At 32.5% G+C, this 18,045-nt stretch overlaps 1 protein-coding gene across 7 annotated transcripts; it reads left to right on the plus strand.

Moving 5' to 3' along the window:
- The first annotated feature begins 157 nt into the window (after positions 1 to 157).
- On the plus strand, positions 158 to 16,554 carry LOC105222961 (leucine-rich repeat flightless-interacting protein 2). 7 transcript variants are annotated; one of them, XM_011200535.4, is made up of 7 exons: positions 158 to 307; positions 1,213 to 1,346; positions 11,744 to 12,043; positions 12,108 to 12,471; positions 12,542 to 12,697; positions 12,767 to 12,951; positions 14,574 to 16,554. In XM_011200535.4, exons 2-7 carry the CDS (start codon positions 1,260 to 1,262, stop codon positions 14,682 to 14,684), a joined length of 1,203 nt encoding a protein of 400 aa, XP_011198837.2. In that variant the 5' UTR covers positions 158 to 307; positions 1,213 to 1,259; the 3' UTR covers positions 14,685 to 16,554. The 7 variants fall into 7 exon arrangements, 6 of the variants coding, with proteins under 6 accessions (XP_011198837.2, XP_029404819.2, XP_011198838.2 ...); XM_029548959.2 differs by having other exon boundaries at positions 300 to 318; XM_011200536.4 differs by lacking the exon at positions 158 to 307 and adding an exon at positions 372 to 390.
- The last annotated feature ends 1,491 nt before the right edge of the window (positions 16,555 to 18,045 follow it).

Below are 18,045 nucleotides of genomic sequence, written 5' to 3' on the forward strand. Positions count from 1 at the left end.
ATGTACGTTAAAATGTTCGTTAAATAATTAATTTAAACATTTTTTTATTATCTATATATGTTTTGTAAATTGATAGTTTATGAACTACATTTTTTAGTTGGTGTGGCATCTCATTTTCCACAGAAGAGTTTTGGCAGCATTGATATTTGTAAAATGGATCTGCAACACTGGAAATCAGCTTTTGTATTTCTGTCAGAGTGTGTGTGTGCCAAAATCTTAAAAACCCGACCGACAAATTCCGGAAAGAAAACACAAAAATAAAGCGAAATACTTCAAACTTTAAATTTAGCAGCAGCAGCCTTGGTTTGTAAGTTAAATGTGCGTTTTCTTGTTACAGATTGGACTTTTTAGCCTCATTGCCGGCAGTGTTTGATGGTAGAAATTTACCGAGTGAGTGACGTTGATGTGATAGATTTCGAACGTACGGGCAGTGTAAGAGGAGAAAAGTAATGAAAGATTACTTGGAGGGGGCGGTAGTGAAGATAATAGTTTCAAACGAATATAAATGTGGGGCAATTAAAACATTTACAAAAAGTGAAACTAATTCCTAAATCAGTTAATAACTTTGTTATCACCCCTTATAGTTTTTTCTACAAGATTCATGCTTAATGATCTGCTTATTAATGTCCTATAAGAATGACGTACAAAAGCATAAGGTGTTGGCCGCAACTTAAGAAAGCAATATTCTGTTTTGTCAATCTCGTTTTTATTGTTCTTTGTTGAAGAAAAACTCATGTGTCAATCAATGATATAACTTCTTTATCCTTTAAAATAAATCGTTTGAATCTATAAGTTTGAGTTAAAAATTGTGTTCAATGAATTAGTCGCCTTAAATCTTATAAGCCTACATCTATTGTTTTAAAACATATTGAGAATTCTCTAAAATACTCTGATTGGTCGGTTTACATCCTTGAGTAGTGTATTAGTTAAATTGATAAACATGGGCATTTATATAATATATGAACGTAAATAAAATATGTCATGAAAACCCCTAAAAGGCTTCAAATTAGAATGAACATTGCTAGTATAGAAGCTGCAACTGGGTGCGACTAACTTCCAATTCGATTAACTATACGGCAATGCGCAAACCAACACCATTATTGACAATTCCACTTTTTCGCTTTACATTTATATCACAAGTATTTGAGTATGAAATATGTATATGTACGTTTTTAATATGTTTTATATTGATGAGATTCTATATTCTCCTAGGTTAAATTCTTTACTGGTATATAATAAAATACCAGGTTTTTGAAGATATGGACAGCAGTGGCGCTGTTGGCAGGCGCCGAGGTAATTCACGCATAAATGCTGAAGATCAAGCACTGGATCAAATAGCAAAAGAAGTGAGTAAATTTACTAAACTAATCAAGTTGTACATTTCACTATGACGAATTATTCATGTCATTCGTTGAGGATATTGCTGTTCTTGTTGTAGCAAAAGAATTCTGCCGAGTTGACAGTCTTTGATTGAATAAAAAATGTGGATGCATTCCGGTTACGTAGACCCAACTGTCGTTGGAACGGTTGAGATTATTGCTAAATGATTATGATAACATTCATAACTTCCTAATAATAAAATATTCCGGAACATATATTAGCTATCAGTAACTTCCATATATAATACATATGTATGTAGTGCTAAAACCGGGGAAATTTTTTTGTGAATAGCAAAAATGTTTAAAATGAATAAATAATTACTCAATTAAATACAGAAGTTTAAGATTCGGTTGGTGGTGTTTTCTACTTTAACCGTACTTTAACCAAATAAACCATTTTTTATTAAGTGTATTACCTTATTTTCTTCGTGTATATGTTTCAAATTGTCGGTGATTTGAATTTTCGGTATCTTGATCGGCATTATGGTATATGCCTAGTTTATCCATATATTATAATTAATTTGTCATTATAAAGAAAGATACAATCTTTAAAAATGACTCGCAATAACAAATTATATTTTAATCCAGCAATTTAAAATTGTCAAATCGGCAGTTAAAACAACGAAATTAGACTGTCAAGATATAAATAAATCTTAAATTGCTCTGCATCCTGGCATTCTTTTTAGACAAAATTGAATATTAAAATAGTAGTATGTTAGTATTAGAAAAATGTTATAAGAATCAATTTTACAACGATCGACAAATATAAGACCTATTACAAAGTTCATTTTAATCCAACATATTTTCGTTAGAATTTATCTCAAGTGCTTGGTTGAAATGGTAAACGCAGAAGCGTCGGACCCAAGCAGCCCCACTAAAGGCAGTATTAGGCTTATCATGTTATTCAAAATACTTCACAGTTTGAAAATCCCTAAACCATACAGTCCCCATAACAGACAGATATTCAAAATCGGAACGATCCCGAATTTTATGTCAAATAGGGAAGTATGGTAAAATTTGTTGCAGATTCCATTCCCAAGACAATGAAGCCTATGTAACCGAGATGGACACGAAAACTGTTAACTCAAAGCAAATAAACTATAAAATTATACATATGTACATATACAACGTCTACCAAAATTTGTGAAAAACTTTGCCAGTGTGTTCAGTCCTCCTCGTGAGGTTCAGGAAACGCAATTGCATGTCCGAAAACTCTTTTAAAATGAAGCAGAAAACATCGATGTTAACCAACCGTAATTTGATAAAATCGACGCGAATGATCTCTGGTGCGCCGCCTCATGTTTCACGTTTAAACATGTACGCATTGTGTGCCAAGTTTGGCGACTCGTTAATTTCGAAAAATTACCCAGGAAAATGGCCGCGCAGATCATGCGATTTAACGCCTCTAAATTATTTTCTCTTGGAGTATGTTAAATAAGACATTTTTTATTATTTTGTATCATTGATCTCAAATATTATTAAATGATCATCTAAGCTGGATGAGTTTTTAATTCAGCGATTCTGTTTACCTTTACTTGTTTTCGCTGCCTCTATAACTGAAGACAACACCAACAACGAAAGTGAGACATATCAAACGTTGGACCTCTTGAGTAATTTTCATACCTGCCTAGCAAAAATATACATATTGCATATACGTCTATACGAAATATATGTACATACTTATGTATGGGCCGGTGTACGCACAAAAATCGTCAAGGTATACCAATTGTATAAAAATGCTTGGCAATAATTAGAGTAGTTCGAAATTCTCTGAAATTATTTGTTAACACATTGACGGACAGTAGGAACAAGTAAAGTTCGAAAATTGACACTATGTGTTATTGTAATTTTTAGAATATTTAAAGTATAGTTTTACTATTTCTGCTTAAATAAACTTAATTTTGAATAATTCAGCACCTTTAATTAGGTTGTTTCCAATTGTTTCCAAAACACGACAATAGGCTTCTACTTGTACGCCGGTAAATGCACATTTGTGCTGCGATCGCCGCAGTGTCTGTAAACGACCGTTTCGTTTTAGACGGCTGTCGCCGTCATGCCACAGTGAACTTCGCTTTGACGGCTATAGACGCAAGTGTCCGTCAACGTGTTAATATAAGAGAGAAGATATTTTAATTTTAAAAAAATTTTTGGTTACCATATTCTGTAAGGAAAATAGAAAAATCATCTGATCTTGCATACAACTAAACCTTTTGCTGATATAACGGACAAGTTATTTAAAAAATTCTTAGTTTTTACCATAATCTGTAAGGAAAATTTAAAAAAATCATAGTCATTACTTTATTTAAATAAATATTTGACAGAATTTTTTTCGCTAATTTCCTGTACCTTTGATCTTGCATACAAATAATTCATCTGGTTTACCCTAATGCTCTTACCAACATTGGTACAAACATGTGTTAACTAAAGTTACTCAGCACTCCACTATTCGGTACTCTTTTACCCCTCTGCGCTCTTGTGCGTTCGTTTTTCATCGCTAACTATATCGGTGATTCAACCCAAGCAATCGATCAACCCAACAAACGAGCGCAGTGCTCTCTTCTCAAACTTTACATTTCATTCAAGTATAATTTACCATATTTCAAAACGGCGACTTTATATTCTACTTGCTCTGCCATTTGTCGTTTTGAATATCGTTGTTGTCATCGACATTTGTTTAAATTTGAGCTCTAGCGCTAATCCCCGTCGACATACTTAGCTCTTCTTCGTACTGGAAGTTCGCACTCTCTAGAGCCAATCAAGCGAGTCTTCAGTCAGTTGCTAGTCGTTGGTGAAGTGAATACGTACTAACCGCATGTCTTCGTACTAAATCGTTAAAAAAACAACGAAAATTTACTTATCACATTCCAAGAGGCAAAAAATTTATAAACAAATGGAAAAAAGTGAACAAAAAGAACGTTAATACTGTTTGTTGTTTTTGTAAAATGTTTAAAATATTATATAAGTCTGCTATTTAATTGTGTTGACAACTAACTCCGCCAGTTCGGCGCGCAACCTGCAAAGGCATACAAAAAATACAAATACAAAAACTTAAATAATAAAAAAAAAATTGAGCTCAAGGGCTAACCAGTTTCAATGTGCTAAGAAATTCATTTACAAAATTTTAAATGTGATAGTAAAACAAAAAATAAACGAAATTGTCACAATATGTCAGATGCTCTAAACAATAACGTCCTGTCCCATGTTGGTGATGATGATTGTATGAGCACAGATTCCACAGATACATCTAATAAGGAAAAACATCAAACAAACAACGATTGTGGTTTAAATAAAAAGTACACAACAAGCATTAGTACGAATAGTAATGATGAAATCATCGAGGAGGGATTCGACTATAGCGAAGCTGACCTGTTAGACGAGTTAAATGCTAGCGACGACGACGAAGTCGTCGACGTAAACAGCGGCGTTAACGACAATGTCGAAAGAAATGCGAACATTCAAAAATATAACACTCATGATCTTCCCATCGCACAAGATGCGGACAAGAAGGGTGAAGCATGTGCAAATATTACCGGTACATTTTCTCTTAGTACCCATGTAACCGACACGAATTCTCATGACAATAAAACAAGATCAACGAACGTTGTTGCGAACAACGACGACAGTGATTATGTGCCAATTGTGAGCACTGATAATGCGCCAAACAGTGCAAGTGATAAGCAAAAAGTTACACCGACTAACTTAGCGTTGTGTAGCGACACCGGCCAACCAAACGCAAGTGAAGTTGGCGTTGACTCATATTGTCCCATAACACCGCAATGTATAGTTGATGTTGAAGCTGAGCCTAATCCATTGTTAAAAAGTAGTTCCACAACACGCATAGAAAGCAACAATAAAAATGTTGTTGATGATGCCGGAGTTGCTAGCAACAATGATCATGGTGATGAAGGTTATTATTATTCCGATGAGCCCGAAGATGAATTAATTGTACAGTTCCTGGGAGAAGCCAATCGTATTGTAAGCAAATATTTGCATTGATTAGTGCACACATTCATGTGTTTACTCATTTAGGGTAAGATGTTCTGTTGTGCGCATCCAAATTGAATTATTATTCTTTTTAATATTGGAGATCAAGTATAAACACACAAAAATAGCTTTGGATGTATGTATGTACGTATAGATGACAGCTGATCTTACAGGCAGCCTTCAATTATGTCATTTGTAGATATCTCATTTCATGAAGCAGTATAGTGAGGCATAACATACTCAAGATTATCATCCTATGTGATAAAATTCATCGTATTTTTAAAGAAATAATCATTCAAATTTAGTTTCGTAATTTTGCTTCTTTATTGAATGTATGTATGTAGAAATGTAATGCTCGTAAAGATGCAATTAAACATATAACAGTATTACTTCATCGCTCAATGGGGTACATTTAACTAGCGTACATTTTAGTTCATATATACATACATATGCATATGTATGTATATACCTACATTCAAGTAAATGCTGATTAGGTTTATTTATTCTTTACAAATTACATAGTAATACACGCAGTTGATTTAACTAATGTTGAAGGTTTCCTCAACTTTTTTACAGTACCTTGAATATAAATATGTATTTTTAAATACACAGATGCAATATGAGCATACATATTTATATCTACAATTAAATTAAGTTGAAAGTGATTATAGTAAAATTTTAAAAGTAATATTTTGGCGGAACTTTCTCATACTCTAAATTCAAATGCATCATTTTGAGCTCTAATCGAAAAAATCTTTCTGAAAGTCTTCAAAAGACGATTTCCCGCAAATCATTTGCCAAAAATATTGGCCAAACAAAAGTAAATAAATATAATATAGCTAAAATACTCTTTACAAATACAAAAGATTCCTTACAAAAACTGGATCGCTCAGTGTGTATGGCTGCTATATGCTATAGTGACTCGATATGAAAATTTTATTCAAAAAATGTAACGTTGCCTTGGCAAATCTTTTCATTGGGGGCGTTTATTTCGTGGCGCGTCCCAAACACAGCGCACAACCCTGTGTAGGAGATATTTCACCTTGTGACTTTAGCTCGCCTTCAAACGGATGTTCTTAGGCTACCCAGAATATCGCTTGGAATATCCAATTGGCGCCACGTAGCGAAAAGAAGAAACCACTGGCGCGCTGTTGTTAACTCGGCTATAATCGCGTCAGCGGTGTCTACGCCAATGAAGAAGAAGATCTCTTAAAATAAAAAAGTTTCCGTACAAGTACTTGATTTCGGTCGATCAGTTTGTATGGCAGCTACATATATGCTATAGTATTCCGATCTGAACATTGTGTTAGGAGATTAATTTCGTGAAAATATCTTGTCAAATAAAAACAACAAGAACTTGATTCCGATCAATCGAAATTACAGATTGCCTATTGGTGGAAGTTGACCAGGCTCGCGTGAGGACAGAACGTGCCCATATAGAACATTCATCAGTAAAAATGACATTTTCAAAATCTTTATCAATATTCTCATGCGCCCAAGCGAGCCCTTTGTCACAAGTTTTCAGTCAACAGAGCTTTTTCATTGTGTGGCACCATTTCAGGTCATGAGTATGAAGAAGGGTTCGGATTGTTTCGTAGGATATATCTAAACCTTTTGCCATTAATTTTGCCTGTCCTTGCCGCTGTGTTAAAGCAGAATTCCGCGAAGACAGATTCACTATTCTTTTTTCATCTTTTTTGTTTACTTTTCCTATCGAACCACGTTCTGGTAAATCATCCACATTTTTAGCCACTATATATCGCTGTATCCACTTCTGTACAAATGCCTTCGACTTTCTCATATATTTAGCAGCCGCTGAACGCGACATTTCGGGTGGATGTAAAGGAACACAGCCTAGTAGCGCGACACGTACTTAGCACTCATGGCGTTTAACGTGAACTGAACCTTTGTGCTCGCGAAGGAATTAGAGCGAACGCTTTGACTTGACAGACTGTAAGTTACTCTCCACTTACATTCCATTCTACTCGTATGAACTGTGAACAGAACCTTTAACAAACTTAAAAATGTTATACGCATTTAAAGTGGGTTGTAAAACAATACTACAATAATTTTTTTAAACAGGCTTAGAAAGCGGCCTTCGGTCGGATAAAATCTTGGTCAATTCCGGTAGAACCATCTGTTGTGGGAATTGTGCAATGTTATTATTTGGTATCAAAACAGAAATGAAACGCTTTCTGCTTTCGGTTTTCAAAATAAGTTTCAGTAATAATAATTTTAATAATAAATTTATTTTACTGGAAAATATTATTTTCATACTAAACCGGGTTCAGCGCTTCAATCGGTTTCGTTCGCTTTCATTTTAAAATTAGGACTAAGGTTTTATATATTTTTTCACAATTATTGTTAAATAAACATGGAGATCTGACATTTCAAATTTGTATAATACATTGTTTTTCTAGAACATATAATGATTATTAATATAAATTAACACCGAAATTGTAAACAAAGGTGAAAATTTTATTTGTGTCAGAAACGGCTTTGAATTTTACATGGCATCTTTTCTGAAACCACACTATATTGAGTTAAACTGCCATTGTTCTGCAATGTTCTTATTTTTTGTCTAATTCTCAATGTGGCATGTATTTATTATGTGTTAATTTCAATTATGCAAATAGTGTTGTAAAACTATAAATGGGAAGTAGCGAAAATTGCACATTTTACTACAAAATGTGCTAAAGTTTATAAAGTTTCAAAGTGAGTAATTAACGTTTTTCACCTTGTATTCTCATTCAACCTCAAACTTACTTATGTATTCATACATATATGTACGTACTATGTGTCTATAGAGGACGTACGAAGTCATGCTATTGCTAAAGCGGTTACTCTTTGCAGCGCTTAACAGTAAAAAAAGTTGATGATATCGATAATGTAGAACCGGCTGCCGTGATAGTTATCTCTGACGCTATAAAAAAATTGGTCAGAAAAGTCAGTTTCCACAACAGTTGATTTGGAAAATTATTTAGGAAATGTTTTCTATGAGATTGGCTATCGACATAACGTCCTTTTAAGACGTATTACATTTTCTTGCGAGCAAACAAGTCATCAGCAACAATCGTTTGTGATTCATTAGATTTTAGCTTTTACAAATTATATTATGCAATGCATTTAAATTAACTTATTAATGAGCATGGTTTTGTATCTGTTTACATATGTATGTATACATACATATGTATACTACATATGTATATATGTATGTATACATCCCAATTAATATACAATATGTATATTGTTCATGATTGCTGTTTTTTTTTATGAATATTAACAGACCAATCTTTATGCAATAATATTCAAAACTTCGTCGTATGTTTTTAGGCAAATTATTAAGCTTAGTGATGACGTAATCTTCAAGTGACTGTGTTTGCTTAACGTATAACCATCGTTAAATTGTGCAAACATACATATGTACACCCTTATGTGCATGTGTATGTGCACACATTCATTAGCCGTCCGTGCTTTAATTGAAAAAGGTGTAAACAAATAGTTTTCAAAAAGTGTGACTGCAGTTAGTATAATACTTGATAAAATTGCTGCTTAAAACTTCAAGCCAAAACTGTGTGTATACCTATATATGTTTATATACATATATATAAATGCTTGGAAATAACTTGCATTCTTTTTGTCTTTGTTGAAAATAATCTAGCATTTATTTAACGCTTGCGATAAGGCGCCAATATCTCAATGACTCAGTGTTATTGCAATTTTTTGCGAAAGTCTTAAACATTTATCGATTTATAAAACAAAAAAATAGAAATTAGCTATTCTATTAAGCTATATACATATGTAATTGAACGAGCTAAGTCGATTAGTAATGTTCGTCTGTCTATCGGTCTAAAATTTCGTCCTTTTATCGTCAAGTTACTGCTCATTTGTCGGAACCAGTAGAACAGCCTTGTAGATTAAGAACTTTTAATTTATCATAAAAAAGAAAAATAATCACGGTTACTTTAATGCGAATAAAATGTTTAATGATATTCATATACACTTCTTCATTTTTATTATTATTTATATCAACTGGTGATTCGATCACGCTAACATATGTATAGCTGCAAGGCAAACTGAACGATCAAATACATGTTCTTGTATGAAAAATATTTTTATTTTCCAAAATGTCTTCACAAAATTTGACATTTTCTTAAAAATAAAAAATACGCAATTTTACGTGCAGCAAAATTCTGCACCTAAAGCAACGGAATATGCTGATAGAGTATGGCCGAAATGTGGTATATGAGAAATTTGGGATTAGCGTAACTAGTAGACGAAGGCGTCTCAATAATGCTCAATTGTTTGGAAGAATAAGCCGAAAACAACCATTGATGCCCAACGAAACATAAGAGCTCTGCTGAACATTGCTAAAGAACATTTAGGAAATGACGACAAATTTTGGGCAAGAATTTTCTTATGGAGCTATGAAACAAAGGTAAATCGTATTGGATCCGATAACAAATCACTTGTCAATCGCCCCTGGGGTCAGACACATAACACCAGATACACCACAAAAACGGCGGGGGTAGTGTGATTGAAGAAGTAATAACACAAAACATAACATTTCTCATAATTTTTCTTAATTTCAGAAGTGTGGCCTACTGTGGTATTTCTACGCCTAGCCCAAAATATGCAATTGGAAACTCAACAATTTTTTTTAAAGAATTATTGAAATATTCTTTTTAATTTTTCTACATAACTTATTTACTCCTCAGCATATTCTACGTTGTTTGTTTCCTTTGTATTACATGCTCAAAATGTGCATATTTTCTGTTCATACATGTTAATCGAACATAACATTTTAACTTTCTTATTATACCCTTGATCGTCGAACCTAAATACCGGATTACACCCAATATCTTCAGTTTATGTGGGAAACTCCTATGTCCTCTTTTTCTTTCTTTATATGTATACTTATGTATGTAGTATGTTTTTTTTTTCAAATTTAAAAAAAATTCTCGAAACATATTTTTCTACAGAATATTGAAAGTTGTTCGAAATGTTTATGAGTAGCATTTTTATTATATCTAATCTTGTATATGTCATTATTTACCTTTCAAAGTGTAATAAGTGTTTTATTTCCGTCAATTGGTCTTCAATTGTTTTGTTGCCGTATTTGTGTATACTTTAAACAAGAATGATAGAAAAGTTTCTATATGCTTCTATCATTATATATACTATATAAGATATATCGGAAAGTAATCGAAAAATCAATGAAATGTCACTGGAACTCAATTATTTATCTGTATTCGTGCACTTTGTTTTCAAAGATATGTTCTTATTTAACGAGAATGTTAAAAAGTTATGTAGACTAAGTGAACTCAATACTGCATAGCAGTCTGTAGACCAAGACTAGGCCCATGGATCTATATATGTAACAGAATAGGAATCATAATAGCACCCACCAATTCTGGAATTTTTCAGAGTGATGGGCCTATGCGAGTCTGTGTGGCAGAAAGAAGGGGAAAACTTTAGCATACCGTCTCAGGATTTCAGGAATAAAATGGGTATGGTCGGATAGAGGTGGTTCTCCAGATTAAGAATATATATAGTTGCGTTTAATGTTGAAAATTACCACCACTAAATCAATAAAAAATAAAGGAAATATATTATACCCAAAAAAGTCTTTTTGCAGTTGTCTATCGAAAAAAAATCTTTTTATTACCCGCCACTGGGATGTGTCAAGTTTTTTTTCACGTAAAACTCCTTTTTCCGTTGGCAGCCTTCGGCTGCTCTTCAAAAAAATAACCTTGGTCGGTCCAAAACGCAGTGTGTCAAGATTTTTTTTCGTGAAAAATTCCTTTCGTTGGCGGCCTTCAGACGCGCTTCCACTAATTTTTGTGTTGGCCTGGTCGGTCCAACAGCGAGGTGTGTCGAGTTTCTTTTTTAGCACTGATTACTTAACAGTCTATAACTCTTTTGTTACTGTTAAATAAATTGAATTGAACAATAAGTTAAATATTAATAATAAATAGTATTAAAACTACTTTTGCACTATATAATGTAAAATATAGGTATAAAATTAATTTTAAATATAAAAAATATGTACTTGAACTATTGGTAATTTTCAACTTTAGACGCAAATATCTCGAAAACTATATATATAATTTATCTGAAGGAACTCTTCTATCCCACCATACCCATTATAATCCTGAAATCCTGGGGCGGTATTCTAAATCCGACCGGAGAGAAGTATAGGATAGACATTGGGCCGCTGTGCAAGTGTATTTCTAACCACGTAGGTTCGACTGTTGTGGAGTGAAAAACTTATTCTATGCACATATCTACCATTTGTTGATCATATAAATTCATTTAATATTACTAAACATACAATTTTTGTTGCAGAAATACATTTACTTATATTCTATTAATTACAGGCCGAGGCCCGTTTGGCTGCTCGACGACAAGCGCGCGCTGAGGCACGCGAAATACGGATGCGCGAGTTGGAACGCCAACAGAAGGAGCAAGAGCAAAATGCAGACCGTGTTTTTGACATGCATACCTCGAGCGGCATCGACCCATTATCGCGGTCACGGCTCGCCACCGGCGTCGGCAGTTCACCGCTCGGTGCAGTGCTTAACAGCACACGAGCCAACTCGATGTCATCACGACGCAGCAGTGAAGACTCACTAGAGGAAGAAGGCCGCAGTCTGCGTGATATACGACATGAACTCAAGGTGAGTGTAGGGAACTAAACCGGAAAGTTGCTAATTTTACGAATTTTTTTCTATTAAAATGCAGGATGTTGAGGAAAGGTTTCGAAAGGCCATGATAGCCAATGCCCAGTTGGATAATGAACGCGCTTCGCAAACGTATCAAATACAACTCTTGAAGGATAAACTAGAGGAAGTGGAAGAATCTTATGCGCAGCTTCAGCGTGAATTTAAGGATAAGTCACGTGAATGCAATGCGCTGAAAAGAAATCTGGATAAATTAAGTGAAGAGCTTAAATTGGTGCAAGGTCAACTAACTGAACGCGACAAACTAATCGCGGATCAGGGGTTAGTTATTGTAGCCGTAGAGAATGAAGACGGTACCGACGCAAAACGTGCTCTAGTCAGTGTTGAAAATGCTCAGCTGTTAGGTTCAGTGCAAGGCTCATTAGGTTTGTATTACTATTTAGTGTACATAAATATATTGCAAGAATGTGTATATACAAATATTTATGCTGCCAGATGTGCGACTGAAAAAGTTCAGCGAGGAGAAACAACAACTTTTAGCAGAAGTGCAAAAACTGCAGGAAACATTAGAAAATTACAAGAGCCAAGGCAAGGGCCGGTCCAATTCACTTAACGGACCAACAGGTTCTGACGAAGATTATGAAGCTCAGAGTAAGAGACAGCTTATTTGCTAAAAGTATTTCAGATGCTAACAAAGTTTATTTTGTAATTCATACTTAGGGGAGGCGAATAAAATAATATCAGACTACAAGTATAAACTGCAAAAGGCTGAACAAGAAATCGCCAGCTTACAAGCGAGCTTGGCACGTTCAGAAACGCAAGTTATACGTTATAAAAGTACAGCGGAAGCGGCTGAAAAAGCTGAAGCTGAACTTAAAATAGAACGGAGAAAACTGCAAAGAGAAGTAAGAATTCAATTACAATATTATATATACTCAAATAGATTTATTTCAAAATATTTATTAAAATATATATTTTTCCAATTTAATATAGGAATTATTAGTTATACATTTTTGGGATGAATGTCATTGCCAATAGATAAGAGTAAATCGTTTTTATAGTTATCTAAAGCAAAAACCTAAACGCTTCAATCCAAACATACATACATAAATAATTCATTAAGAACCATGTTACTTACGGTATAGTTATATATTTCAAAATATATACATGTGGTTTGTTCCCCGAATTTCCTAATTAATAAAAGTTCTAACTGTATCGTTAAGTGCATGAAGAAAGAAAATCCTAAATAAAGGTCAAATTTAGTCGAAATATTTCAGGAAAATAAAAATATAGTTCAATTATAAATTTATCGTCATTAATATTCAAAACAATTATTATTTTCATTAGGCCAAAAAAAAAATAGTTGTTATATACACATATAAGAAAAAATGCAATTCGCTAGAGAGAGAGAGGGAGCTAGAGAAATACAATAAATGTATATAAAAAATTAAATTTATTTAATGCGTGATTCTTTTTAAAGGTATATTTTTATGAATATAGTTTGCACATAGCCACAGGTGTCACGAACACACACTCAGTCAGAGAGAGCTTAAAACCCATTCTTAGAGTGGAATTAAAGATGTAATTTATTGAAATGTAATTGGACGTATATCATTGAAAAAACCCGAAAAAGTGATTTTATCAAATAAATTTCAATGATTATACCAGCTTTAATAAAGCTAATAATTTGAAAATCATCTGAAAACTGCTTCATTTGTAAAAGTCGAAGGGCTACAATAAAAAATCACTTATCGTTCAATTATGTATACAAAAACTTATGGTTGACTTTTCACCGAAAAGATCTGTCAATATGTGAGACATTTTCTTTCTTGATAGTAGTATGTCTATGTGTTACAAATGGGTGGAATCGAGTTAATAATTCCCTGAGCGCCCATATACCTAATATTAAGATTTTCGAACTTCCGGGTGACTTTATACCCCATTTATCGGCAAATATGTGAGTTATTGTAATAAAAGTTCTAAGAGCGTTGTATTTCTAATAACCGTGCATATTTGTATTTGGAATGAAAAAATTCGGAAGAAAATTTGCGTGTAATCAAAAATATAAAAATAAATTAGTTTTTTTTTTCTTTTTATTACATAAAGTAAAAATTTTAAATTTAATTTTTCTTTTGATAGTATAGTTTAAGTTTTTTATCATTTCATACAGTTTATTCTGAGACAGCCGAGTAAATAAATACATGAGGATCATCGAAAAATCGCTCATGAATTCATTCGTGGCTTCCCCTTTTTCACTAATCAACATATGTATAAAATAAATTATAATACTTTATGTGCCTTGACATTTTTATTTTTATAATGTCGAATAATTTTGCAAGTATTTAAATTATTATTATTTTTTTGTTTTTATTTTGTTTTTTCCGCTAAGTTGGTTTTTTGTTACAATGCATTTTCTAAAATTATTTACTTATGTACTCGATTAACCTCAAAGTGTTGAATTTTTTATAAACTTATTATATATAATGTAAAGTTATTGACAATAGCTAAATTGGATATTTTTTTATAGAATCGTGAAGCCATGGAACGTATGGAGGAATTGGAAACTTCAAATAATCACCTGCTGAAGCGACTAGACAAACTAAAGAATGCTAAAAGCGCTTTGCTTAAAGATCTCTGACCGAAATCCATACATGCAACAACTACCAGAAAAACTTTCAGTATGGATAAATGCCAACATAACGGCGAAACTTTAGTTAGATGCGAAATCTGTAAACAATAAATCAGAATTCATGCATTCACTTAGTGACGTCAATATACAAACATCGGAGCAAAATTGAAAATGAGTCAAGAATTGTGTGCTAAATTGAAAAAGAGTAAATGAGAGTGTTAATGACATGCGATATTAGCTAAATCGTTGTCACTTAGCATTGCAGCATGGATAGTCAGAAACAAAATTATATACATATGTCGCCTAAAAGTAACAGCATAATCAATTTAATATTTATTAACATACATAAATAAAAGTTAAGTGCACAACGCATACAACATTTATCCATAGCATGTAAGTATGTATATTTACATACATATATTAGGATCATACTGTCAGTAGTTAATAACAGGAAATGTCAAAAGTTTTTAAGTTTGCTTAAATATAATACTAATTAATATTGAAAAAAATTATTGAACTTTAAACAAAAATATATAAAACAACAACATTAAATTCCATTATGACAACAACAAAAACATGACAACTGAACTAATACAAATGAATTGCCTGCGCATGGATATTCTAAATCGATGGACTTAAGCATAAATACGTAACAAACATACGATGAATATATGTACAGAGAAGAAACATAAAAATCTTGAAACATCTGCTGAAAATAAATTCATATGCGGATAAATCATGAAATTATATCAATAATTTACGTTGCCTAAAATTGCATAACCACCCGGAACAGAGAAACCTTTAACTAATGCTATAATCGGTTTAACCAGAAAGGCGTATAAAAGCATAATTTTGTCCAAATGCAATGTTAAAGTGTCGGAGAGTTTTAAAAAAGCTTATTTAATTTTTTAATCTGTTTTAGAATTTATTTTTTAAATTGTTTTAACATTATGAATAATCGCATCTGTGGATCTTCGACCACTATAGTAATTTTAAAATACAATATGGTTTGAATCCAACAAGCAAATAAAAATGGATGCTATGGATTTTTTGTTAAAGGAACTAAAGTGAGATATTTGTTTCTGTGATTAAGAAATTACCACTCAAATTAAATGTTTTTATTATTTATAATTCAATTAAAATCAGTTAAATATTTGTTTTTAGAAATTCTTCGCAAATTAAAAAAAAAAATAATAATATCCAGGTGGTCATTATTGTTTTCTATCGAAAATTCGATTAGCAGTATTCATATATTGTATATATATTCACATGTTTAAAACAAGTTTTGCCATTATTAGCATACAAATAAAGTATTTTCAATTGTCTTTCTCATCAACAACTTCAACGCCATGATAATTAAATTTATATACCATTTATTTACTAACATTTAACGTTAAGTACGATTCTCAATTGCAAAAATCAGTTACGTCTTCAATTATATATTTATTTTTATCAGTTGCCTGTTGACAACAAAAAGAAATTATAAAAAAAAACCACTACCACACATTAAGACTAAAAATATTAAAATGAAAGTACTTAAATTTTTTATATTACGAAAGTGAAAGAATGCTTACGAAAAGTCGTTCCGAAATTGAAAAATGTTGAAAAACATCTTGCCAAGCGTATATTTAACAAGATATGGCATCAAACACAGAAAAGCCCGGCTACTTTATTTACTTTTATCGCAAATGCACTACACATTGTTAATACATTGATATTGATTATGCTTCGTCCACATTTAGAGAGATGTGCATAAAGGCATCAAGAGATTAATTAATATGGTTCTACGTAATTTAATCGGAAATTTTATAAAAAAAAAGTTAATAAAATATTATTTAATTAAAAATAAACTAATTTTAATACACATCTTCAAAGTAAATTTTTAATTTATTTTCAAATAGTTGTGTGGGTAAGTACTGTAGTACATTCTTCAAAAAACCCTAATATAAATATATTATATTTTTCATTTATTCTTAATTTGCGACACATACTTTAACTTCATATTGCTTTAAAGGGTGGAAAAAATCCGTTTACAAACGAATAGGCCATTGAACCGAACAGCCATAGTAGAGCAACCAGAGGGAATTCAGTAAAATGTGCGTACCAACATTCTATAATTAAAGCGGAATGAAAAGTTGATGTCATATAATCTGGACACCGTTATTAGTTAAGGAGTGCATAAAACGGTTTAACAGGATACGTGTCTGAGAGAGATAAGCTTCTCAATAAACTCCAGTCAGCAGGTTTAAGATGCACATAGTATGGGCATAGTTTATCTGCAATAGGCCTATTCTGTGAATGGTATCTGAAACACTGCAGCATTTGCTTCTGGATTGCGTAACAAACTGTAGTCGAAGGAACAAGCCCCTGGAATCCACATATCCACTGCGCCTACCACGATCCTCGAATTTATAAGCGTGCTGTACCTATGTGAATCCCTGTGAAATAGGGGAGGGTTAAATTGACCATAGTGCAAACCTCAATACATTTACATATATATCTATCTGATCATCTATCAGCCAAGATAAATTCCCCAAAAGAATTTTTTTCACTTGGTAGTAAGCAAACAAATCTATTTCCAGGTTATCTAAAATTTACCGATCCAAACGGGGTTAGTTAAAAAAAAAATCTCCAGGTTATTATTTTAACCTTATAAATAGTTAAACATCAAACAGAGATAAAGTTATTGTCGAAATTTATTAAAACTGAAATCTTTTAAGTTTTTTATTTATATTCGTAAGAAAAGTTAAAGAAATTTTAGTCTTCACTATATTTCGTATTCATGGTAAACATAACAAACTAGTGGGGGGAGTTTAATTTGTCTGCAAAGAAGATAGCGCAAACTGGAAAAATTAAACGAAATGTCTGTATTTATTTCTTCGCCATGAGCGCTGAGCTATTAAATTATTGAATGCAAAATAGAATATGTTCTCAAATTAACGAGTAGCTGTTTTATTAATTACGTATAGGGTCGGGTTTTGGTACGATCAAAACTTTGGCCCGTATTTATACTGGATAAATGCAGTTCGTAACCCATTTTAAATTATGAAATAAATTATTTCATTAAAAAGCAAGTTTAGTTCATATTCTCAACGAAAATATTATTAATATTCGTGAAGTGATAAACATTTGTATAGTGATTAAAAGCTGTTTGGTTTAGAACGTACCTATGGCATATTGTGTTGGCAACACTTCAAAAGCTTTCACAGAAATAATAGTACTAGCCGTTCCACTCCAACAAACGAAAAGTTTAAATTGTTGGAAAAATACCAGCGCAGCAATTTGCAAAACTTGGTGGATGAATTCGAATGCCCTTCAAGTGACATTGAGGATAGCCGGTATGCTTTTTCTCTAACATTGCTTTACTACG

The sequence above is a fragment of the Bactrocera dorsalis genome, chromosome 4 (assembly GCF_023373825.1).
Source record: "Bactrocera dorsalis isolate Fly_Bdor chromosome 4, ASM2337382v1, whole genome shotgun sequence".
Lineage (NCBI taxonomy): Eukaryota > Metazoa > Arthropoda > Insecta > Diptera > Tephritidae > Bactrocera > Bactrocera dorsalis.